This window comes from Prunus dulcis, chromosome 1, assembly GCF_902201215.1.
Source record: "Prunus dulcis chromosome 1, ALMONDv2, whole genome shotgun sequence".
NCBI lineage: Eukaryota > Viridiplantae > Streptophyta > Magnoliopsida > Rosales > Rosaceae > Prunus > Prunus dulcis.
Window position 1 is genome coordinate 9635982 of NC_047650.1, and position 24309 is coordinate 9660290.

The 24309-nt window shown below is 43.1% G+C and overlaps 2 protein-coding genes, 1 long non-coding RNA gene, 2 other non-coding genes and 1 pseudogene across 5 annotated transcripts; all 6 read left to right on the forward strand.

Moving 5' to 3' along the window:
- Window positions 1–70: 70 nt before the first annotated feature.
- Window positions 71–266, forward strand: LOC117616937. Its single transcript, XR_004584274.1, has one exon. It is a non-coding gene; the product is annotated as a U2 spliceosomal RNA (small nuclear RNA).
- A 1667-nt stretch (window positions 267–1933) lies between these two features.
- LOC117616930 lies at window positions 1934–2095 on the forward strand. Its single transcript, XR_004584267.1, has one exon. It is a non-coding gene; the product is annotated as a U1 spliceosomal RNA (small nuclear RNA).
- Window positions 2096–3282: 1187 nt separating this feature from the next.
- On the forward strand, window positions 3283–3376 carry LOC117616854 (annotated as a pseudogene).
- A 720-nt stretch (window positions 3377–4096) lies between these two features.
- LOC117614737 (receptor-like protein kinase ANXUR2) lies at window positions 4097–6067 on the forward strand. Its single transcript, XM_034343636.1, has 2 exons — window positions 4097–4229; window positions 4311–6067. Exon 2 carries the CDS (start codon window positions 4430–4432, stop codon window positions 5792–5794), a length of 1365 nt encoding a protein of 454 aa, XP_034199527.1. The 5' UTR covers window positions 4097–4229; window positions 4311–4429; the 3' UTR covers window positions 5795–6067.
- Window positions 6068–7434: 1367 nt separating this feature from the next.
- On the forward strand, window positions 7435–9747 carry LOC117614738. The gene is made up of 3 exons (XR_004583910.1): window positions 7435–7475; window positions 8363–8426; window positions 9539–9747. It is a non-coding gene; the product is annotated as an uncharacterized LOC117614738 (long non-coding RNA).
- An 857-nt stretch (window positions 9748–10604) lies between these two features.
- Window positions 10605–13598, forward strand: LOC117614736 (receptor-like protein kinase ANXUR1). Its single transcript, XM_034343635.1, has one exon. It carries the CDS (start codon window positions 10884–10886, stop codon window positions 13464–13466), a length of 2583 nt encoding a protein of 860 aa, XP_034199526.1. The 5' UTR covers window positions 10605–10883; the 3' UTR covers window positions 13467–13598.
- The last annotated feature ends 10711 nt before the right edge of the window (window positions 13599–24309 follow it).

Consider the following 24309-nt stretch of genomic DNA (forward strand, 5'->3'; position numbering starts at 1 on the left):
ACATCGACCAGTTGAAGAAAGTATGATAACGGAGATTGTATAAATAGGTCAGCCCAAAACAGTACAAAGCATACCTTTCTCGGCCTTTTGGCTAAGATCAAGTGTAGTATCTGTTCTTATCAGTTTAATATCTGATACGTGGACCAATGGTTCACACGATATTAAATTAATTTTTTTTGGGGGAGAGTCCACCACAGTAGCTTGCTATTGGGGCTCTCGAGCGTCGCCCAAGTATTGCACTACTGCATGGGCCTGGCGCACCCCACCAAAACAAGTTCAATTTTTTCACAGCCCAGCCAACTCTAAGCCCATGGAAACTAATCTTTTAATGTGGAAATCAAGGATTTTTATGATCCTGGCCTGTTTAACAAATTTTCATTCTGATTCCAAACTGCTGGCGCTAAGCCGCCATCTCCACTTTCAGCTTTCGAACACCTAGCAGTGATATAAGTTATCACTGAACCATTTAACCATTATTTCCATTGACCCCAACTTTGCTTGTAAGGTGCTAAGGTTGTCAAAACCATAGTCCCATTTACCAGTACTTGTACTGTATTCAGATTATATGAACTTTCACGGCTCCCAAATTCGAGTCCAATTATTCATGTACCTTGAATGTGGAGGTTGACAGAAAGTTGCCAATTTTTTTACCGCCTTATTCTATATAAAATTTTATGTTTTTTTTTCTTCTTCTAATAAGCGGAATCAAGTTTCATTAATATAAAAAGCTAAAGTTAGTTACATCAAAGAAAACTGAAAACAATAATAGCGACACAAAAGACATCAAACCCATTACAGTCATAAAACTCACCATGCCAATAACGCCAATCAAAGGCATAAAACCCACTTAAGACATTACATTGGCAAAAAACCCAAACACTTAAAAAAAAACATAAAAAATATCCCATTTGAAAAACAAACCATAAAAAAAATAAAAAACAAAGTTGAGGCCCAAAAACAAAGATGCCGCCCAAAATAACACAAACAAAGAAAACCCTAAACCTAAGAACATGAAACTAATGTACCATCAACACACGTCTACAGCCACAAAGGAGTAACCGTTAAATAAAACCAAAGCTTCCAACGGAGAATGGTGGTGGACAAGCTGCTAAAGTTTCAAAGAGCGCTACTACAATCCAAAAAATAAGTGCAAAATGTACTTTATATACATTGACATACTAGAAAGTGCCACCGAAGAAGAATGACGGAAGAGGCACCCGTGGAGTTAAGGACCAAAGGATGGTGGTGGAGATCTGATGCCGAGATGCAACCGCATGCGATGGGTAGAGAACAATATAATATATAGGCCTATTAAAGAATGCAAACGGATATCTTCTGAATCCAACGGAAACTGAAGTAATATAGTTTTCTATTACTCTCTTTACCATGACATTATGTGTGCATTAAAAATAATTGATGTTGTTAAGTCAAATTGTTGAGGTTAAATGTGTTTATGATGAGTGGAGAGAAAGCTTCTGATGAGCTGCAACTAAATCACAGTCAGAAAACAATTCATTGTGAAATTCAATCGAGCTCTCAAAGTACAACTTATGCAGCTGCTGTATTTGTCAATTATACCGTAGCTGCGCATCTAATTCTACAGAACCCCTTTATTATTTTATGAGACTATATATGACCAATTTCCTTTCTTATTTCCTTTATTATTGTGTTGGACTTTGGAGGAGAAAACATGCAAATTTTCACTGCTAAGGTTTTACTTTTTGTATATGCTCCTTGATATTAGTGATAATAAATATTTTAATTATAAGTGTTTCTCTAGTTTAATCAATCTTGTCAAATCGCTTGTGTCTTTGGCACGTATCCCATCATTTTAGTCTATGATTATATCTAGCTTCAAATACCACATTGGAAATACACAAGAAGTGAAAAGCGAGACTCATGTATTAAAGAGGAACTAAAGGCACTTTAAAACATACTTACCTGGACGGGGTCTATGGGCGATCAGGAAGGCTCATGGCCTAGGTTGGTGACCTCCATTGCACTTAGGAGGGGTGCCCGCCTATAGTCTCCTCAACGTAGGAGAGCTAACGTCATAATTTGTTGCAGTGGGGGCATGCGTTCGCGCGGCCCCTACCTCAATTCAATATCAACTTTATGCTGATGGCTAGCAAAATAGGCTTAATTTCTCAATCTTTCTGGTATAATTGTTTAATATATATTCATTGTTTAATTCAAAGAATTGATTCTAAATCAGCATGTTTTTTCTCCTAAAAAAAATCAGCATGTTTTTTCTCCTAAAAAAAATCAGCATGTTGAATATGTTTTATACTTACCTATTGTCATGCTCATATGATTTATATGTTTTGCCTTACATACTGCTGTGCTCACAGAGTTTTTGTGTTATGTTTTTATGTGTTCTTCTATGTGCCATATTTGTTCGGGTTTGTTAGTTGTTTCACTCGTGGTTTATGACAAGGCCTTCTCTACAGTTATTCAATTGGTCAATGTCGAGTATGGTGTTCTATGACTCGCTTGTCAAGTTCGGCATGCGAAATATCTTTGTCCCAACTTGAGAGGGAGTGTTGGCGAGTCCCAAAAACAAAGATCCAATAACACAAACAAAGAAAACCCTAAACCTTGGAACATGAAACTACTGTACTACTAAAGCACATCTACAACTGTGGAGGAGTAACCGTTAAATAAAACCAAAGCTTCCAACGGAGAATGGTGGTGGACAAGCCACCAAAGCTTTAAAGAGTGCTACTACAATCCAAAAAAAATAAGTGCAAAATGCACTTTAAATACATTCACATACCAGAAAGTGTCACCAAGGAAGAATGAGGGAAGAGGCACCTGTGGAGTTGAGGAGCAAAGAATGGTGGTGGAGAAAACGGCTAAAGGAATTTGTATGGAGTTTTGGTTTGGGAAGTGAAGAACACGACTATAGATTTTGTTTAAAATTTTGTTGGGTATTTAAATTGGTTGCTGATGTTACACTGACATTAGCAAACCCAGACAGCAGCCCACGCAATTTTTGCCTTTAAACTGACCCGAATTTGCCTTTAGGCTGGCCCGAATAAATGAGGCCCATTCTTACCCAATCAAACCTTTGCTGTTGTGGGCATTAATTTAAGACTGTGTTGCCTTTTGCCAAGTCGAAAGGCAGCCGGTGGAAGTGCTCTAACTACATGCCTTTGGCTGCCCACAATTATTTTTGGTGGAATTCAAGAGAGTGTGTTCATAATCCCACATCGACAAGTTGAAGAAAGGAAATGAATAAAGGTGTACGTATAAAAGAATCAGCCCAAGACAATATTAAGCATAACTTTCTCGGCCTTTTGGCTAAGATCAAGTGTAGTATATTTTCTTTAGGGTATAGTGTTATCTGATACGTGGGTCATGATAATTATCCACTAGACACGTGTATGTTATAGAGTCATGATAATTATCACGAAGCTTTGTGATGAATGGTTCCGAAGCCATATGAAGAAATCCATGGCTGTTCATCGTCGTCCTCCAGCTCACATTGAAATGTTGATAACTGCTTTTCCTTTTTAATAGGGTGGGGGTTCTTAAATCTTCAATATTGTTCCAATTCCCAAATTTTTATATACTTACTAGAATAATTAAAGAGCTATACGTAAGACGTATTTTTCACGTATTATTCAAAAGCTCACTGGCAAAGTAGTGCTCCTTTTTATCTTTCTTCAATTAAATGAACATGCATCAAAGAAGTATTGTTTATTATTTAAACACATTAAAAAAAAAAAAGATGGAAACGTCACACTCTCGCGTAATATTATTAATTAACGTGTTAAAATTTAATATTGATGGAGGCTCCGTTTTGATTTAGTGTTTGCTAATTTTGAGAATTTCTCTTCAAATAGACTCTATACGAATTTTTGTATAATATGTTATATTAAAATTGGCATATGTATATATATATATATAAAAGGTAATAGAAAGTACTAAAAGTAAAAGGAATAGATGTAATCGTATAGACCCATGCAAGTTGCAACGCAAAACATCTACAACAACCCAAAAGATAAATTGGGATCATTCCTCGACTCGGTCAATGCCAAAGAGAATTAAGCGCCTCTCGCTACCGTTGCTCTCCAACCACATAACGACCTCCTGTCCTAACGACCCTCCACCCTGGACCGGAAAAGGACACAAAATTTCAAAGAGAAACAAAACAAAATTACAGAGAAATGAAAGCAAAACACAGTTGGAATTCTAATTCTTGCACCACTTCCTACAATTCTCAGGTAAATTTGTAATCTTTTCTTCAATTTAAACCAAAACAAAGTTTGATTTGATAGAGCCATTGCAATTGAATTCTTGTACAGGAATGTTTCCCAGTTTTCCTGTACTCTGTTTTTCCCCTGTGACAACAATTGGCCTTGTCCTCCCCTGACGTCTCGGTTGTTCAAATCTCTCCATCTCTAAAGGGTTACTCCATTCAGCTATGATCTCCAAAACCCACATCTTGTTTTCTCTGATTCTGCTTTCCTCTTTCTCATTAAACGCCATTCATGTTCTCTGCGAAGCCCCAGCCCCAGCCCTAGCCCCATCCCCAGCCTCAGCCTCCGAGTCCCAATTCATCTCTTGTGGCTCTTCCCCGGATGGCGAAACTGATTTTTATGGCCGCAAATGGGTCTCGGATTCAAAGTTTCTCACCTCCTCCGACAACACGAAGAGTGCAACAACGGACTACCAAGACCCAGCTCTGCCTTCCAAAATCCCATACATGACAACAAGAATCATCAACTCTGCAACATCATACAAGTTCTCTGTTTCATCCAGTAAGCGCCTTCTCTTGAGATTCCAGTTTTACCCATCTGTTTACGGGTCTTTGGAAAACACCAAAGCAGTTTTCGACGTAACGGCGAATGGCCTCACCCTGCTCCGCCATTTCAGTCCTTTCATCACAGCCCTGGCTCTCACGCAGGCCTACATCATAAGAGAGTACTCGCTTGTCCCTGTACCATCCGGCTCTCTTACCATCACATTCACACCTTCTTCGAAACACGAAAATTTCTTCGCTTTCGTCAATTCCATCGAGATAATCCCCATGGAGGACACGTTCAAGCCCGCTGACTTGATCGGGTTCAATGGCCAATCAATCGACGTCCAAGGCTCTTCGCTCCAGATCATGCACAGGGTCAATGTCGGCGGAGGCTACATTCCACCAATAAACGACTCAGGGCTGGCCAGGACTTGGCTAGATGACTCACCCTACTTGTTAAACTCAGCTTTCGGGGCCTCATTTTTCAATGGGATCTTTCTTGGTGTTGCAATTGAGGCTGAAAATAATGTCACAGTTCAACACACTTCTGATGTGCCAGAATTTGTTGCACCTCTCAGTGTGTACAGGACAGCAAGATCCATGGGGCCCGATCCGAAAGTCAATGAGAAATATAACCTCACTTGGGTTTTCCAGGTTGATGCAAATTTTACATATCTGGTTAGGTTCCATTTCTGTGAGCTCCAAAGCACCAAGGCCAATGAGAGATCGTTTGAAATTTTTATCAACAACCAAACAGCAGAGGAGACTGCAGATGTGATTCAGTGGGCAGGGTCCATAGGGAAGCCAATTTATAAGGATTATGCAACTCATATTAATGATAAAGAGGGAGATGAGATACTTTGGGTCGCCTTGCATCCAAACCGGGAGCAGCATCCTCAGTATTATGATGCAATTCTTAATGGACTAGAGATCTTTAAGGTCAATGACACCCATGGGAACCTTGCAGGTCCAAATATTATGCCCTCAAAGATGCTTCTTAACGCTGACGCTGCAGCCAGGAGTTTTATGCCAAATTTACTCTAGACCTTGATGTTGGGGGATTTTCTGGAAATGGATCCCCTTTTGATTCATATACTTAACTTCAACTATTTTGATTCCAAATTTCCAGGGTTTCAAAGTATATAAGTGTGATACTTTTTTTTTAATGCAATTTATCGGCCACATTACATGTAAAGAACAAGCATACAATAGTCGACTATGATAGTAAAATCTATTTCATTTGCACCATAATTTATTTTTTTTGGTGACAAAGAACTTCAATATCCTTTGTTTCTATCTTAATAACAATATTGGAACCCTTTAAAAGACAATTAAAAAGTTTGAGTACTTGTAATTGTGTTTTTCCTTAATTAGTTCGTGTTTTTCCATTCTTATGAGAAAGCCCTTTTATGATGTTTCTAATACTCTATGCAACATTCTATGTGTGTGTGTGACAAAAAAAAGGTGTATTTCCAAATTTCATAGTTCAAAAAAAATCATTCGAACTAATGCCTATTTGGCATTGCTTATTTGGGGTAATAAGTGATTTTTTAAAAATTTTGAGAAGCCCAACCCGTTTGGTAAATTGTGAGAAAATCACTTATTGTTAAAAATTGCTATGAGAGAAAGCTATAAGGGAAAGCAGCTAATTAGCTGCTTTCATTTTTTGATTATACATGAATCAGTTTCGAAGAGGCGCTGGGTTTAATGATTATGCGGCAATCATTTTTTGATTATGCGTAAAATCAATACAAACAATACTTTTAACAAAAATTTTACCAAACACCAAACTGTTTTTTCTCACAGCTGATTTCTCTCACAGCAAATCTGACAGCGATTATTTTCACAGCACATCAATGCCAAGCTTGTGAACCTTGATATTCGGTTTGACTCCACTCATTTACACCCCTATGTAAGAAAAAATGATTTACAGTAATAATTTTTATACATTGTTAAAACATCATTCTTGCACTATTATAGTGGTGAACATTATGCAATCATATTTTGTTATAATTTATATATAACTATAATGCCAAGATGAGCTATTACCTTACACAATTTTATCAAGATCTGACCTAAGTTCTATGTAATTAAAGTGATATAAAGTGCCTTAACAAATCAAATAGGGATTATAAATGTGAATTAGTATAATATATAATTTGTCTTATATAGTTATTTATTTATAAATATTGTAAGAACCCAAAACAAAATATCTAAAAAGAAAGAAAATATCTAAAAAGTAAGGAAAATATCTTTTAGCGAAAAGACAATTTTGCCCTTGTATTATTTAATAGGGGAAATTTTGACTTTTTGATTGAGAAAGAATTTGGGAATTCCGCTTGCGCCATTGCGTAGAGCACGGCGAAAGGAGTCCGTAGACACGGAGTGGGGCCGAATCGGAGTTGTAACGAAAAAGTTATGGTCAAAAGAGTCTCAGTGGCATAACCGTAAATATTTCGAAGTTGCATCTATATAAACCCAGACTCTGCGCGAAACGGGCCGCCGACTTCCATAGGGTGCTGGCTCCGCCTCCAAGCTCCAATGGCCACGGGACCGGTGGCGTTGGAACCTCCATCGAGTCCCCTACCTTCTCCAACCGACCTCAACCCGGGGGCCGCCCTGAGCTGGCCGGAAAATCGTGTTTTCCGACGGAGGTTCGTCCGAAGCTACCCAAATTTCCAGCTCGAAATTCTCCTTCGTTTCTCCACCAAATCGATCGAGTAAGGTATGGTTTCTCAGCTATTTTTCGTGCTCTAGCTGATGGGTGTATGGGGTTCGATCGATTTTAGCTCTAAGGGGTTCGATTTTGAACTTGCAAATTCGGCCGAACTTCGGCCCTTCGAAACTACTGTATCCGGTCACTTTTTGGGGGTGGTCCAAGAACAAAAGTGACTCCAAATGAGGTGTTTTACCTAGGGTAGGAGTTTGGAGTCTTGGTTCCGAGATTTTTCGGCCACCCGAAATCGCTTTGGACACCCGATCTGTCCCGCGCGTGTGGCGGCGCGTGGCCCAGGGTGGTGGCACGGCTCTGGCCAGTTTTGAGGTCCTCGTGTCGTCACGAGCGCGTGGGATTTCGCGGATCTCGATTCGGAGTCCGTTTGAGCCCCGAACGGATTTTCCATATCGCGCGATCCGTGGGTGCAGTGTCGTGTAATCGTTGGATCGCGCTGAATTTTGGATATGTCGGCCTACGTGATTTCAGGATCACGTAGGATTCGACGGATCGCAAATCGGAGTACCGGATACTCCGGAATCGCGAACCCTGGGGCTAGGGTTAGGGTTTTAAGCGATAACGCGATTTTGGTCAATCCGACCGTCCGATTCGGACCAAATTCGCAGAACATGGTTCCCGTTCTATGAGAAACCTTCAGGGAAGTCCAGATTGGCCATCGGAGACCGTGGACCCCACGGGTCCCAGGTCGGCCGATCTGATAGTTATCGCTTAGCTGAGTATCGGACCTCCCAAAACTGGTCCAACTATCCGAAAAGGCTAGTGTGGGCATATGAGTATTTTGAATCGAAAAGTACGTATTTTAGGAGCCGGGGGCAGGGTGTTTAATTGGAATTCGTTTTATTCAGCAGTTTATTAATTTAATCTTTATGGATAATCAGGCACCAGGAACCCGACAGAATTGCAAAGGAGACCTTCGAAGGGTCGCAGTAGCTTGGACCATCTGTGAGTGGACTTTCTTTCATAAATCAGATTTCATGAATGATTTGATGTGCTTTTATGTAAATAAGTTTTATAAATGAGTTTATATTGATTTTATATAAATAAGTTTTTAGAGATGAATTTATTTGAATAAGTTTCTTTATTTGATATTAAGTAAGTTTTATTACGGTTCGGAACATGATCAGTACAGTAACAGTTCTATAAATCTGTGCTGCTTATTTACCAGTTATAGAAACAGAGTTTGAGGTTGAAATCAGATGAGACAGCAGCACAATTTGTGATTTCAGTTGTTATTCAGATTTTTCTAAAGGCTTTTATTTTAAACCCACCTCGTACCCATTTTCTTTATGGTGATTACCCAGAGTCGGACCGATGTCTACGGACATCCAGTCTGATTATAGTTCAGTCAGTGCACTTGACTTTGCCTCACGAGTTTCGGGGACGCTCGGACCGTGAGTGCCAGGATTTGCGGCTCGGCAGACTTGGTGTCCCGAGACCTGCCAGGATTGCGGCTCGGCTGACTCTGTGTCCCCGAGACCTGCCAGGATTGCGGATCAGGCTGACTACGGTCCCCTGCATCCTGCCAGAGCGACTCGAGCTGACTTGGTGTCATCGAGGAATCTGCCGGCGGGACAGGCTGATCATAGTCCCCTGATTTCGCCAGTTTGCGGCTCGGGTAGCCTGTGTGACGCCCGAGACCTGCCAGGGAATTGACGGAAAAGACAGGGGGACAAACTGGTGGTATTTTCAAAGGATTTTGAGTTTCTTTTATTAAATTATGATTTTCAGTTATTTTAAATCAGTTTTTCTGATTTTTCAGGCATAGATACCTTTATATTTGTTCAGTTATGCAAGGTTTGAGTACAGAGTTTTTATACGTTTGATTTCAGCACTTTTATGAAAGCTTTGATTTCAGTGGTTTTGTATGAAACTTTCGAGCTTGAATATGACTGATATAGAATGCCTTGAGTTGAATATGCCTGATGCAGAAAGTACGTATTCAATTTTATTTAGCTAAATTTTCTTTTTACAATGGGGGATATTATGTTATGAAAATTGTTTTGAAGAACATTATTTTTGTCCACTTACATTTCCAACTTGTTTTTCGCCCCCAGGCCATAGAAGTACGCGGGATCCACCACCGGGCCATTCTTAGCTTCCATGTCTCAAACCAGGTATGGTGTTGTAGAAATCCTCACAACCCTGAGGGACTCAGAGAACGCTCCGATATCCAGATGGAAATGTAGTGATTATAGTTGAAATTGGTTGATTGACTATTCTGGCAGTTGGTGAAGAATTATTAGCTTGTTTAACAGGTGGAAAACTTTGGGATTAGTCAAAATACAGGGGAGAATCTGTCGAATTTTCGGCAGAAGTCTAAGGAAATTTTAAAGCGATATTGAAATAAGAAGGGTAAAAAGGTCATTTGTGCGCGACATTCGCCAGGTGTCGGACACGCACAGGACTTGGCTCGAATTCCAAAGTGGAAATTGGGTCGGGTCCTGTCAAATATTGTATATGTGTAGATACTTAGACAATGGCGCCAAATCCAACAGGTCTCCAAATGATCCGATTTGAATATGATCTGAATTTAAATAAATAAATAAATAGGATTATACATGTTTTTTCTTTTGTGTAGAGAGGGATTATAGTTAGTTTCTAATAAAATTACCAAAAAGACGAATTTAGTGTGTCATGGATATGATTATGCATGATCGTTAGTGGAGGAGCCTTAAATTATCTTAATTTTGATGTTAGATCGCTCCGTTATTATAATGACCCTTTGTAGTTAGTTTGTATTGGTCATTTATGACTAGTGACTTTTTTGACTGAACTATAAATGTAATTTCATAATTTCTAAAAATAAAATAAAAATAAAAATGTGTCATGGATATTATGCCTTGTGATTGGGATTTCAATTGACCCATGCAGTGCAAGCATACATATTACAAACAAAACCGAAGTAGAATTCGGATTCATTCATCAATCCACTCGGTGAATGTATCACCACTCAAAATCAAACCTAAAGAAACGCCAAGGCAGTCAATGCCAAACACCATTTACCGTTTCTCTCTCTAACCCAATTACTCTCTAACCAGTAACTACCTCCTATCCTAACGTTCCCTAGACCCTGGACACCCAAAAAAAAAAAAAAAAAAAAAAAAAAAACAGCAGAGAAAAATGAAAGCAAAAACACATCTTGATTTGTAATTCTTGCATATCATCCTGAAATTTTCAGGTAAATTTGTAATCTTTACTTTTCATGAAAACCAGAAGAAACCATTTGGATTTAATACAGTTATTGTAATTGAACATCAGGAAAGTACAGGAAAACATTCTATCATTGTTCTTGTTCTCCTGTACTCTGTTTTCCCCGGTACCATACATACATACTGATCTTGTTCTTCCTTAACCTTTCAGCTCTTGAATTCTCCATCAAAAGGGTTTCTCTTTTCAGCAATGATCTCCAAAACCCATATCTTATTTTCTCTGATCTTGTTTTCTTTCTCATTAAACACCGTTCATGTTCATAGCAAAGACACTGATTCTTACGTCATTTCTTGTGGCTCTTCAAGTGGAGGCACCGATTCCGATGGCCGCAAATGGGCCTCAGATTCCCAGTTTCTTACGTCCTCCTATAAATCAAACACGGCAACGGCCCAATACCAAGACCCTTCTCTGCCTTCTCAAGTTCCATACATGTCTGCAAGAATTTTCAACTCTGCATCGTCGTACAAGTTCTCTGTTTCACCCAAGCAACGCCTTTTGGTCAGGCTCCATTTTTATCCAAATTCCTATAACAGCCTCGACCCTTCCAACTCATATTTCGACGTGGTTGCAAATGGGTTTACTCTCCTCCACAATTTCAGTGCCTCCATTACTGCCCAAGCACTCACGCAGGCCTATATCATGAGAGAATTCTCACTCATTCCTCCCCAGTCTGGCAATCTCAACATCACATTCATACCCTCTTCACAGCATGATAAATCCTATGCTTTTGTCAATGGGATTGAGGTCATCTCAATGCCTGCTGATATGTTCAAGCCTGCAAACTTGATCGGGTTCCAGGACCAAACGGTCGAGGTCCAGAGTTCTTCCCTTCAGACCATGTTCAGGCTCAATGTTGGTGGACAGTTTATTCCTACAACCAATGATTCAGGGCTTACAAGGACATGGTACGATGATTCGCCATACTTGTTTGGTGCAGCATTTGGGGTCACATCTGAGGCTGGTAAAAATGTTAGCATTAAATATCCTCCCGAAGTGCCAGGCTATATTGCACCTCTGAATGTGTACAGCACGGCTAGATCAATGGGACCGGACCCCAAAATCAATCAGAATTACAATCTCACATGGGTTTTCTCTGTTGATGCCAATTTTACATATGTTGTTAGGTTCCATTTTTGTGAGCTTCAACTCACCAAGATTAATCAGAGGGTGTTTGATATTTTCCTCAACAACCAAACAGCACAGCAATCTGCGGATGCGATTGCTTGGGCAGGGTCCATAGGAGTGCCAGTTTATAAAGATTATGCAACTGTTGTTAATGATAGAGATGGTGATGAGGAAATATGGGTGGCATTGCATCCATCTGTGTCAGAGAAGCCTGAGTATTATGACTTAATTCTTAATGGTTTGGAGATCTTTAAGCTCAATGACACACGTGGGAACTTGGCAGGCCCAAATCCTGAGCCTTCGAAGATGCTTCAAGAAGCCGAGGCTGCTGCAGCTAGTAATTTTTCTCCTCCGCCGGAATCCAAGAGCAAGGGTGAAGTAATTGGAATAGCTGGTGGGGCTGCTGGTGGTGCGGCTGTAGTTGCAGCAGTATGCTTTGTTGTGTACATAAAGAAGAAGAGAAAGAATGGAATGGAGTCTGGGATGGGTGCTTGGTTGCCCCTTTATGGTAACTCTCACACATCAACTATTTCTGGCAAGAGCAACACTGGTAGCAGCCACCTTTCAAGTCTGGCTGCTGGTCTATGTAGGCATTTTTCATTATCTGAGATAAAACATGGAACCAAGAACTTTGATGAATCTCAAGTTATTGGGGTTGGAGGGTTTGGGAAGGTTTACAAAGGCATTATTGATGGAGGGACCCAAGTGGCTATAAAAAGATCGAATCCATCTTCGGAGCAAGGAGTTAATGAATTCCAAACTGAAATTGAGATGCTTTCAAAGCTTAGACACAAGCATTTAGTCTCTTTGATTGGTTTTTGCGAAGAAGACGGCGAGATGGTTCTTGTTTATGATTACATGGCTAATGGGACTCTAAGGGAACACCTATACAAGAGCAACCAACCTCCCTTGTCATGGAAGCAAAGGTTGGAAATTTGCATTGGAGCTGCTAGAGGATTACATTATCTTCATACTGGTGCCAGGTACACCATCATCCATAGAGATGTGAAAACCACAAACATTCTATTGGACGAGAATTGGGTAGCTAAAGTGTCTGATTTCGGGCTATCAAAAACAGGTCCTAATATTAATCAAAATCAAACCCATGTTAGTACAGTGGTGAAGGGGAGCTTTGGGTACTTGGACCCTGAATATTTCCGCAGGCAACAATTGACAGAAAAATCTGATGTGTACTCTTTTGGGGTGGTTCTGTTTGAAGTCCTGTGTGCAAGGCCAGCGCTTAATGCTACATTGCCAAAGGAACAAGTTAGTCTAGCAGATTGGGCTATACATTGTCGAAAAAAGGGAATTCTCAGCGAAATTATTGATCCACATCTTAAGGCAGGACCCCATATAAATCCCGAGTGTCTGAAAAAGTTTTCAGAGACAGCTGAGAAGTGCTTAGCTGATCATGGACTTGAACGTCCTTCAATGGGTGACGTGCTTTGGAACCTCGAGTTTGCACTTCAACTGCATGAAAACCCTGATGGAGAAACAGTTGTTGCTCAAGATAAAGCAAATGATGCTTATGCAATTCACAATTCCACATTGACCATTGAGGAAGAGAGCACTGCAAGTGAGGCTAATATAGAAGACTTAAACACAAGTGCAGTTTTTTCACAAATAGTGAATCCAAGAGGAAGATGAGGCCAATCATGTAAACTATGCCTCGGTCACCTCTTTTTCTATGTTGTTTTGTTTTCTGGCTAGGAATTTTGTTTTAGTAGGCTGTGTATTGATGTCATGCCTCTTCAAATGTTTGTTTTTCACCTTGGTAGATACAAGAAGACAGAATGGAAACTATTGCAGAATTTTTTTGGGGCATGATCCCATCTCTCCACCTGGTAAATACCTAATTTTATTTATTCAAGGAATTTGTCAATTCTTATTTTGGTTTCTGTATGTGAAGGAAAATAATGTGGCTTTCAAGTACCATGTGCCCTTAAATATGCCAATACCAATCAGATATGGGCAACATGACAACACAGCTCATGTAAGCATGTAAGCTTGTAAATTATAAAGTTGAAGACAAACATAAAGTAAGCACAGGGGAAGCATTTAAACACAGACACCAAATGTTCTGAACTGCATAATACTATTTACAGAATGATTACAAAAATAACAATTTGGTTCCCTTTTTGTTGCTCCATCACAACTAGCATGAAGAAGGCCATTTTCAAAACCCCTTTTTCTTTGTACAAAATTCAATACCCCATTTATAGGCAAAGAATAAAAGAGTATCTCCAATCATTCATTCTGTTTTCTACTTATCTGTACTTAAGCTCTGGCTGCCAAAGCCAGCGAGAGAGAGAGAGAGAGAGAGAGAGAGAGAAGAATAACATAAACTATTGGTGGCTAAGTCTCAAAATGATCACCCTAAGTAGAATGTGATAGTTGCGAGGGCTAAAATATAATTAGCAAATAAACTTTGCGGACTTGAAAGCAAGGGGTACATGAAGGTGTTCGAGTAAGTGAAGCTGATGAGCTGATGGGGCTTCAAAGGCTGTCCGTTGTTCACCAAGCAATCATCAAAAGAGGGCCTCCTGAACTCAGCTGGGTTCATAACTTCTGTAGAGGCAAACTGACCACAGTGGACGTGGATGTCTGAAGCAACACAGTCAAAAGCACACGCGTTCGCAATCTGTACGCTGTACTTTGGGATCCCAGTCTCTGAAATTTTGCCTTGTGAGATGCTTGTCTCTGGCTTTGCAAACCCCTAATATATATATGGAAAATAATGGGGAGAATATATTTTCTCATTATGTGTTGTTTACAAGATTACACAGGTATATATATATAAGCTGGGGAAGGCTAATATCCACTGGCCAGGTATATATGTATAAGCTGGGGAAGGCTAATATCCACTGGCCAGGTTAAGAACCATTGGCCAGTCTAAGAGCTGTTTGGCCAACACACCACAACCTTAACTTTAACCCCTAATTATAGGAAAACTCTAATTACAAGCAACAAGATCAAATCCCCTAAAATCCCCAAAATTAAGGACGTGTAAATCAATCACACCTAGCAGCCACCAAGCTAATCACAGCTACCAGCAACCAATACTTCCAATACTCCCCCTCAAGCTGGATATCAAGGGGATTAATTGATCCAAGCCTGGAGAGCAAGCGTTGAAACTGAGTGGAAGCAAGAGACTTGGTGAAAACATCAGCAAGTTGATCATGGCTCCGAGTGAAGTGTGGTTTGAATTACCTTGGACTGAACTTGTTCACGAACATAGTGACAGTCAACTTCAATGTGTTTGGTCCGTTCATGGAACACGGGATTGGAGGCAATATGCATAGCTGCCTGATTGTCACAAAAAAGAGACATAGGTTTGTTGCTCAAAAAACCCAAGTCTGAGATAAGGCTCTTGAGCCAAATGAGTTCACATGCAGTGGAAGCCATGGCTCTATACTCAGCTTCAGCACTTGAGCGAGCAATTACATTTTGCTTTTTGCTCTTCCATGTCACGATGTTTCCTCCAACAAATGTGCAGTAGCCTATAGTGGATTTTCTATCAATAGCATTCCCTGCCCAGTCAGCATCGGTGTATGCCATGATTTGAGTATGACCATTGTTCTTCATGATAATTCCCCGACCAATGGAGCCCTTGAGGTATCTTAGAATCCTTTTAACAACATTTAAATGAGCCTCAGTGGGTGCATGCATGAATTGGCTTACAAGACTAACGGCGTAAGTTATATCCGGTCTAGTAATGGTGAGATATATAAGCTTACCCACCAGTCTTTGATAGTAACTTATATTGCTGAGAGGCTCTCCTTCCAAGTCCAACTTCAATTTGCTATCAAGAGGTGTACGGGCCGGTTTGCAATCTATCATCTTCACTTCTTGAAGCAAGTCAATCACATACTTCCGTTGACTTAAAAACAGTCCCTTGGGAGAAGTAGCCATTTCAATCCCAAGGAAGTATTTTAACACTCCTAAGTCTTTAATGGCAAATTTCTGATGAAGAGAATGCTTAAGAGTGTTAATCTCATCAATATTATCACCTGTGATGATGATATCATCAACATAGATTAGAACAACTAATTTGCCAACTGATCCAGTTCGAACAAACAAGGATGAATCAGCATGACTTCTCTTGAAACCAAACTTTTCAAGTACAGAGCTCAGCTTGGCATACCAGGCACGTGGAGATTGTTTCAATCCATAAATGGATTTGTGAAGCTTGCAAACCATACTTGAATTCTGTGCTTGTGGATGACCAGGAGGTAATTGCATGTAAACTTCCTCTTCAAGGTCTCCATGCAAAAAAGCATTTTTTACATCCATTTGGTACAACGGCCACTCATGATTACCTGCAACAGATAACAAAATCCTCACTGTACTCATCTTAGCCACGGGAGCAAATGTCTCCTTATAATCAACTCCAAACGTTTGAGTAAAACCGCAAGCCACCAACCTTGCCTTGTGTCTTTCAATTGAACCATCAGAATTAAATTTGGTTTTGTAGATCTACCTACTGCCTACCACCTTCTTTCCCTTTGGAAGCTGGACTACACTCCAGGTTTTATTTTCATCCAAAGCCTTGAGTTCTTCTTCCGTGGCTAGCCTCCAAACATCTTGAAGATTGGCTTCTTGAAAATTCATTGGTTCATTTTCATTTGACAATTTACTGAGAAAAGCTTCATGGGAGTGAAAGACTTTGGAGTAATTTACAAACTTGTGAATTGGGTACCTTACATTGAACGTTACATAGTCTTGTAGCCTTGATGGTGGATGTCTATCTCGAGTTGGATTCCTCTGAGGTTGAGCTGGGATCACAGCAGGTTCAGCTCCACTCTCTTCAATAGATGATGTGTCATTGTCATGAGGAACAACTTGTGCTTCAGAGGCTTCAGTTTCATCTCCAATAATCATGTTGTCAATATTGGTTGCATGAGAGTCACTGTTGTGAGGTACTGAATGAACACAATCACTTGTTTCGGCTGGATTTGGTAATGGAAAGAAATCCAGTAAGTGTTCCCCCTAACGATTTTGATCTGATGGTTTGTTGAAATACGGTTTGATCTCATCAAACCTTACATCTCTTGAGACAAATAGCTTCCTAGAACATGTATTGTAACATTTGTAACCTTTTTGAGTGGAGGAGTAACCCATGAAAACACACTTAACTGCCTTGGGATCTAGCTTGTCTCGGTGATGGGATTGAATATGAGCATAACAGGTACATCCAAAAATTCTCAGGTGGGACAAGTTAATTTTTTTGTTTTGCATGACCTCATATAGTGATTTTGAATCCAGAACACAACTAGGCAGTCTGTTGATGAGGTAGGTGGCTGCAAGACTTGAGACTGAACCAACATCTAGAGAAAAGACAAAAGTACGTGACTTTCGTAGGATATATAAATTAAAATCTATATATCCTACGAAAATTGAAAAGCCTACATGGATTATTTCAAAAAGGTAATAGTGTTTTTATTATGGTTTTGATTTATAGTTTGGATTGTGAAAATGTGAAGGTAAAAAGTCTCATATTAGAAAGTTGAGAAACCTCGTAAGGTTATAAGGAGTTGGACTACTCTCCTCATTATTAATTGGTTTTAGGGTGGAACGTCAACTTCCTTCATGGTATCACAGCAAGTTAGCGAATGTGTGAAAGCCTAAAGGCCACATGTGCTCTGTGGGAGCAAATTTCCCCACGAGAATATTCCCCCAAGATTCCTTTGTCTTCTCCGCCTCTCTTTCTCCCAGCAAAACAGATCGGAGTAAAAGGACCACACCCGGGGGGTGTTGGCCAAAGGCCCTCCGATGCCTAAGTTAGGTAGGGTAATTCAAGGAAAATCGGGTGGCCGGAGCCGTGTGTGGTGGCCGGAGCCTTGTGTGAGAGAGAGAAAGAGAGGGGGTGGCTAGGGTTTTTGAGAAATAACTTATGTAGAGTTTTAGTAGGAATTTAGGCGTACCTCATCCTTGTGCGTAACCAGGTATTTATAGTGGCCTTGGAGAGGTTGGTGGGGTTGGTGTAGTTGGTGAGGTTGGTGTGGTTGGTGGGGTTGGTGCATTTAGGGATTATGGATTTAACCAAATCCCTAATTAAATTGGGGATCAAGTAACCCCCAATTTGATTAGGTAATTCCCAATTAGGTTAGGTAACTCCTAATTAGGTCAAATAATTCCCAAATTAATTGGCCTAATTAATTGACCTAGGGTTTTGATTTAATTAGGTTCCCACAAATGCCCCCCAGCTTCTGCATGGCTCGTGGTGGCATGTAGGAGATGTAAATTATCCGTTGGGCTGTCCAGCTGTAACTGGGCTTCCTTCGTGGACTTGGGTTCCCGCGTAGAGGAGGTGTTTGACTTGGGCTGTCCAGCTGTAACTAGGCTGGAGGTGCGCGATCTGCCGCTGGAGCATGTGGCAGTTTGGGTCGTCTTTTTTGTGGCTAATCCAAATTGCTTCAATTCATTCTTCTTTTTGTGCCACGAACTAGGATCAGTATGAGTCAAGGCGATCATGTGCGAAGCATGAACGTGCTGAAAGTCAGCGGCAGATAGGAAGAGAAGGTTGGCGACGGTCCGCTCGTTCTTCTCACCTACTGTGATGGTAAGTTGCATCCTTTTGATCTGCTACAGTTGCCATGGAATTCTTTGTTGTGTATCTGGCTAACTTCCATCTTCTGCTTGCAGAGAATGACATCTGCAAGAAACTCGATCTCGGCCCGAACATGACCAAGGTTCAGTAAGCTCTGAACATCCCTATCAGGTTCCTTGAATGGCGCTGGTTGCTGAGCAAACATCGAAAGGAGGTTGGTGGTCTGCCCCCTGCCGGAGATGTTAAGAGATGGAAGCTGTATGGCTCGGGCCTAGATGATCTGCTAGTTGAGCAGGTGGAGTCCTCGACCGAACTTCCTCCTTCTGCAACTAGCAAGTCTTCTTTAATAGGGGGTCTAATGTGCTAAAAAGATCCCCATGGGAGTTGCTCCTTTTTCATCTGCCGAGATCAAGCGCCTCGTCAATGCGAACAACAAGAAAGTCAATAGCATGCATAAGGTCTGGGATATTCTGCTCAAGTCTCTACCCGAACTGCCTAAGACCCGTGATCTGCCATGTAAGGAAGCTGCTGGGAAGCAAGGTTTGGGTCGTCTGTGCCGATCTGGGAATCAAGCTGAGAGGACCGTACCTCTACCTTGCAACCATGACTCATCTGCGGGGCCACGAACAGTCAAGCGCGGGGCTGACTCAATGTTGCAAGTTGCAGCCAAAAGAGCTAAGGAGTCGTCTGCTCGAGCGAAGAGTCCTCCAATCGCGCGAACTGCTGGTCCGGGAATTGGTGATAGCTCTGCTGGGGGCGAGCCCGTGTCTGATCTGCTGAAAACAGGCTTTCTGTCAAGTCCGTCTGCTTGCGCTAAGCTAGCTGATCACGTGTATCGAGCCGGCGACCTTTGTGCTTTCTCGAACCATCCTTTGGATAAGCAAGAAGAAGCTGCCATGTATCATCTTAAAAAAGGAATGGTTTTTGCTGTTGGGGCCATGCGGAACTCGCGTGATGTTGCCCCCTCTTCTGCCCTGCTTGACGAGCCTGCCTGACTGACAAGCTCTCGAACGAGCAGATTCGTCATGACGCGAGGATTTCCGAGATGACGGAGAGTTTGTCCGTGCTCAAGAGTTCTGTTGGCCAAAGGGATGGTGAACTCAAGTCTCTTATGGCTACCCTGCTCGAACGCAAGGAAGCCTACTTCTGCCTCAAACATAAGCATGCTGCTTTGGCCCAGGATCGTGACAAACTGTTGGTCACGTTTGACACCCATGTGGAAGCCACGAAGGCATCCAAACTGGAGATTGCTGCTAACGCGTATAAGCTGGGATACCTGGATTGCCAGAATGGTGCTTCTCCTTACTGCCCTCTCGAAGATGATGATGGTGAGCAGTCTGGTCTTGACCTGCCCCCTACTCAGAGTGAGCAGGTGGATGTTGTGGATGCAGAAGCAGTTGAAGAGCAGATAGCAGATGAAGTTGAAACTGAGGAAGACAAACGCCAAGGTGGGTCAACTGATGAGGCTAAGGCGGATGCGAAGGAGCAGGCAGCCGAGGCGGTTGAGCAAGTTGTGCTAGTTGGGCAGAATGAGGCTGTTGCCAGCGCAGTTGAGGATGTGATCGGCTAAGGGTCACCTGCTGAAGTTCCCTAGTAGTTGTAGTCCATTTTTGCTATTTTTGAACTTTGTTATTTTCTTTCAATAAGTGGTCTTTGGTTGACCATCTTACTTCTTGTTGAACTTGGCTGATTGGCCGCTTTGTTATTGAATTTTCAGTTGCCTTTCAAACTTCAATTCTCATTGTATCTTGTAAGTGTGCATCCGGAGACATAGCACTTGAAAGACATAGCACTTGAAGAAGACTCCATTGAGTTTGTACTTGTGAAGCAGCTTGCCTGCAATTGAGAGAAAGCTTGGTGCATGTGTGTGTATGCCGGGGACATAACGCATGACAATGACTCCATTGAGTTTGTGCTCCGAGGAGCAGCTTGTCTGCAATGGAGGTAAGGCTTGTCGCCTGAGCGTATGTCGGGGACATAGCTCTTGAAAAAGACTCCATTGAGTTTGTGCTCCGGGGAGCAGCTTGTCTGCAATGGAGGTGAGGCTTGTCGCCTGTGAGCGTATGTCGGGGACATAGCTCTTGAAAAAGACTCCATTGAGTTTGTGCTCCGGAGGAGCAGCTTGTCTGCAATGGAGGTAGGCTTGTCGCCTGTGAGCGTATGTCGGGGACATAGCTCTTGAAAAAGACTCCATTGAGTTTGTGCTCCGAGGAGCAGCTTGTCTGCAATGGAGGTATGGCTTGCCGCCTGTGCGCGTATGTCGGGGACATAAAGCTTGAAAAAGACTCCATTGAGTTTGTGCTCCGAGGAGCAGCTTGTCTGCAATGGCCTTCTTGTTGTGGTAAGATGTGAGCTGCTGCTAGTAAGTTGCAACTCGAACAATGACCTTCTTATTATAGCAAGATGTGAGCTACTGCTGGTGAGCTGCAACTCGAACAATGGCCTTCTTGTTGGGGCAAGATGTTAGCTGCTGCTCGAACAATGGCTTTCTTGTTGTGGTAAGATGTGAGCTGCTGCTCGAACAATGGCCTTCTTGTTGTGGTAAGATGTGAGCTCTGCAACAAAGTCTGCTAAGGCCTGGGCTTTTATAGCAGTCTTTGACAAGTAGAGGAGGTCGTATTGGCTTAGTTCTATTGCCCACTTCATAAGCCGCTGAGAAGCATCAGGGCTGTGGAGGATTGATCTCAAAGGAAAGTCAGTCATAACGATGACTCGGTGAGCTTGGTAATAAGGCCGCAGCTTTCTCGCGGAAACGACAAGGGCCAAAATGAGCTTCTCCAATTTTGGGTAGCGAGTCTCTGCATCGAGGAGAGCTTTTGACGTATAGAATATCGGATGTTGGGCCCCAAGTTCTTCTCGGATGAGAGCTGAGCTGACGGCTGAGTCGGACACTGCCAGGTACACGAACAAGTCTTCACCAGAAACTGGCTTCGAGAGCAGGGGAGGGGAAGTAAGGTAGGTCTTTAGACTCTGGAAAGCTACTTCGCACTCCTCGTCCCACTTGTCTTTTTGCCCCTTCTTCAAAGCTTTGAAGAATGGTCTGCACTTGTCGGTAGACTTCGAGAGGAATCGGTTGAGAGCTGCTGCTCTGCCCGTCAGACTTCGTATTTCTTTCACTGTGGAAGGTGACTTCATCTCGAGGATGGCTTTAATTTGGCGTGGGTGTGCCTCGATACCTCGTTGTGTGACTAAGTACCCCAGGAACCGGCCGGATGATACACCGAACGTGCATTTACTTGGATTCAGCTTCATGCGGTATTGGCGGAGCAGGCTGAATGCCTCGGTGAGGGTTTTGAGGTGGTCTCCCCGCTTGGGGGCTTTGACTAGCATATCATCCACGTAGACTTCCATGGTTCTGCCGATCTGCTCCTTGAAAATCTTATTCACGAGCCTTTGGTTATAGCCGGAGTAGGCATCCATGAAGCTGAGCAGCTGGTTGCCGGAAGTTGAATCCACGAGCTGGTCGATCCTCGGCCTCAATGATCGCGACTCGCTCGGGAGCGAAGTTGCGTCTCTTCTGCACCACGGGCTTGCTGGCATGGTTGACATGGAGGTGGTGGCAGATGATGTCTGGGTAGATGCCGGGCATGTCAGATGGTGACCACGCGAACATGTCTTTGTTGTTTTGGAGAAAGATGGTCAGCTCCACCTTCTCGTCTGGGCTTAGGCGCGAGCCGATCCTCGCTTTCTTGTCTGGCTGGTTAGGATCGAGGGGTACTAACTCAACGTCTTCCTCAGGCTTCCAACCTTCTTCAAGGGAGCCTTCCGGGCAGATTCCCTCCTCTCGATCCTTCTTGTTTGGATTCTGGCACGAGCCGATCTGCGCTTCTTTATCTGGCTGGCCAAGATCAGGGGGTACTAACTCGACGTCATCCTCAGGCTTCCAACCCTTTTCAGGGGAGTCTTCCGGGCGGATTCCCTCGCCTTGATCCTGGCTCATTAATTGCTATTGTGGGGTAACAACTCTCTTCTCGCTCGAGCTTGCTTGTTTGCTGGGAACGCTTCGTGCCTCGTTAGCAGCTTGCATTACTGGTGTGAACTGCAACTGCTTGCTCTTCTTGAGCACTTGGGCTGTGCATCTTCTTGCCATGGCTTGGTCACTATTGATCTGCCCGATTCCGCCTCCAGGGATGGGATATCGAATCTTTTGGTGCAGAGCAGATGTGATGGCCTCGATCTTGCTGATCCACGGTCGGCCCAAGATTCCATTGTAGGGGAGATCTCGTTGATGACCATGAAGGTTTGCGAGCAGAGCACTGGGGGTGAGTGGACGTCAAGGTCGATCGTTCCGACAGTGATTGATGTGGCCCCATTGAAGCCGGTAAGCGACCTAGCAAGTTTGCTAATCTTGGGCTCCAGTCCCATCTGTTGGATGACAGATAGTTGCAGGATGTTAGCTGCGCTGCCCTCATCCACATGAATTCGCTCGATCTCAGCTTGTTCAATCTGAATGCAGATGACTAGCGTCATTATGCGGTAGGTCAAGCCCGATCAAGTCCTTCTTCTGGAAACCAATGATGGGTGTATCCACAATGACTGGTACTCCTGTTGTGACTTGGGAGACATAAGTTGCCTGCGCGATCTTCCTCTTTCGCTCCTTGGTAGTCAGCCCGGACTCCCGGGAGTCAGCTAGAATGGTGTTGATTCGAATGACCTTTTGGGGAGGCTCCTTGGCAGCCGCATCACGATCCTCGATCTACTGAATGGCCTTCTTTGCGACGAATTCTGTGCAATGATCTTCTCTGTCCAGCTCCTCAAGATGCCTTTTCCAAGCATTGCAGTTGTTGGTGTAATGTCCGTGCTTCCCGTGGAATGCGCAGTATTTACTGGTGTCCCTCTTAGAGGGGTCTCCCTTCATGGGTGGCGGTCTCCTCACCCACGGCTTGTCCTTCACTTGAGCCAGGATCTGATGAATTGGGATAGCGAACTCAGTGAAGGGCCCTATTTCTGAGCTTCCCTCTCGGGGCCGCGATCTGTGCTTATCTCGGGCTCTTTGCTCGAACTGGTTGCTCTTTTGGCTTGCCTGCTTCGTCGGGTGATCAACGTGCTTGCTAGCTTTCTTTGCGGCGATTCGATCATCGTCCCAAAGTGCGTAGCATTCTGCCGTCGCGAACACTTCTGCCAAGGTTTGACTTGGTGTTATGGCCAGCTCCCGGTATAGCTCGTGCTCGGTTGGCAAGCCCTTCTTGAAAGCTGAGGATGCAACTTGGTCATTGCATCCTATGATATTAGCCTTTTCAGCCTTAAACCGTCTTAGGTAGTCTCGTAGAGACTCATCTGGCTTCTTGCGCAGGTTGAATAGATGGTCCGCATGCTTTCTGACCGTCTTGTAGGAGGTGTACTCCTTTGTGAAGATGAGGGCCAACTCCTTGAAGTTTCCTATCGACGCGGACGGTAGAGTGTGGAACCAATCTTGAGCTGCTCCTCGCAGGGTCATCGCGAACACTTTGCACATCAGGGCATCGTCTGTCTTGTACAGGATCATGGCGCTCTTGAAGTGCCTCAAATGGCTCTCAGGGTCAGAGTCTCCCTTGAATGGAGTGATGGATGGCGTTGTGAACCGCTTCGGTGGAGGAGCTCGTTCCACTTTGTCGGTAAAAGGCGAGCAGTCAACTCGATCAATTTCCTTGTGCAGGGCTTCTTCCATGCTTCCTTTAAGTTGGAGAGCTTTGAGTCGGTCATTCACTAGCTTCTCGACGTCCTCTGCTCGCAGGACTGGAGTCTCGGGCTGACGTCTTCGGCGTCTCGAGCGTGACTGGCTGACTTCTTCCTCGGTTCCCAAGGGTCGATCCCCTTGGGTGTTCCGCCCGTGGGGTAGATTAGGAGATTGAGCTTGTGAGGATTCCTCTACATCTTGGCGCCTCGTGTTGGTCCTCGAGCGGGTTGGTGGGCGTCGATCATCATCTTCTGCCTGCAAGGAGGGTCGCTCAGGTCGACGTC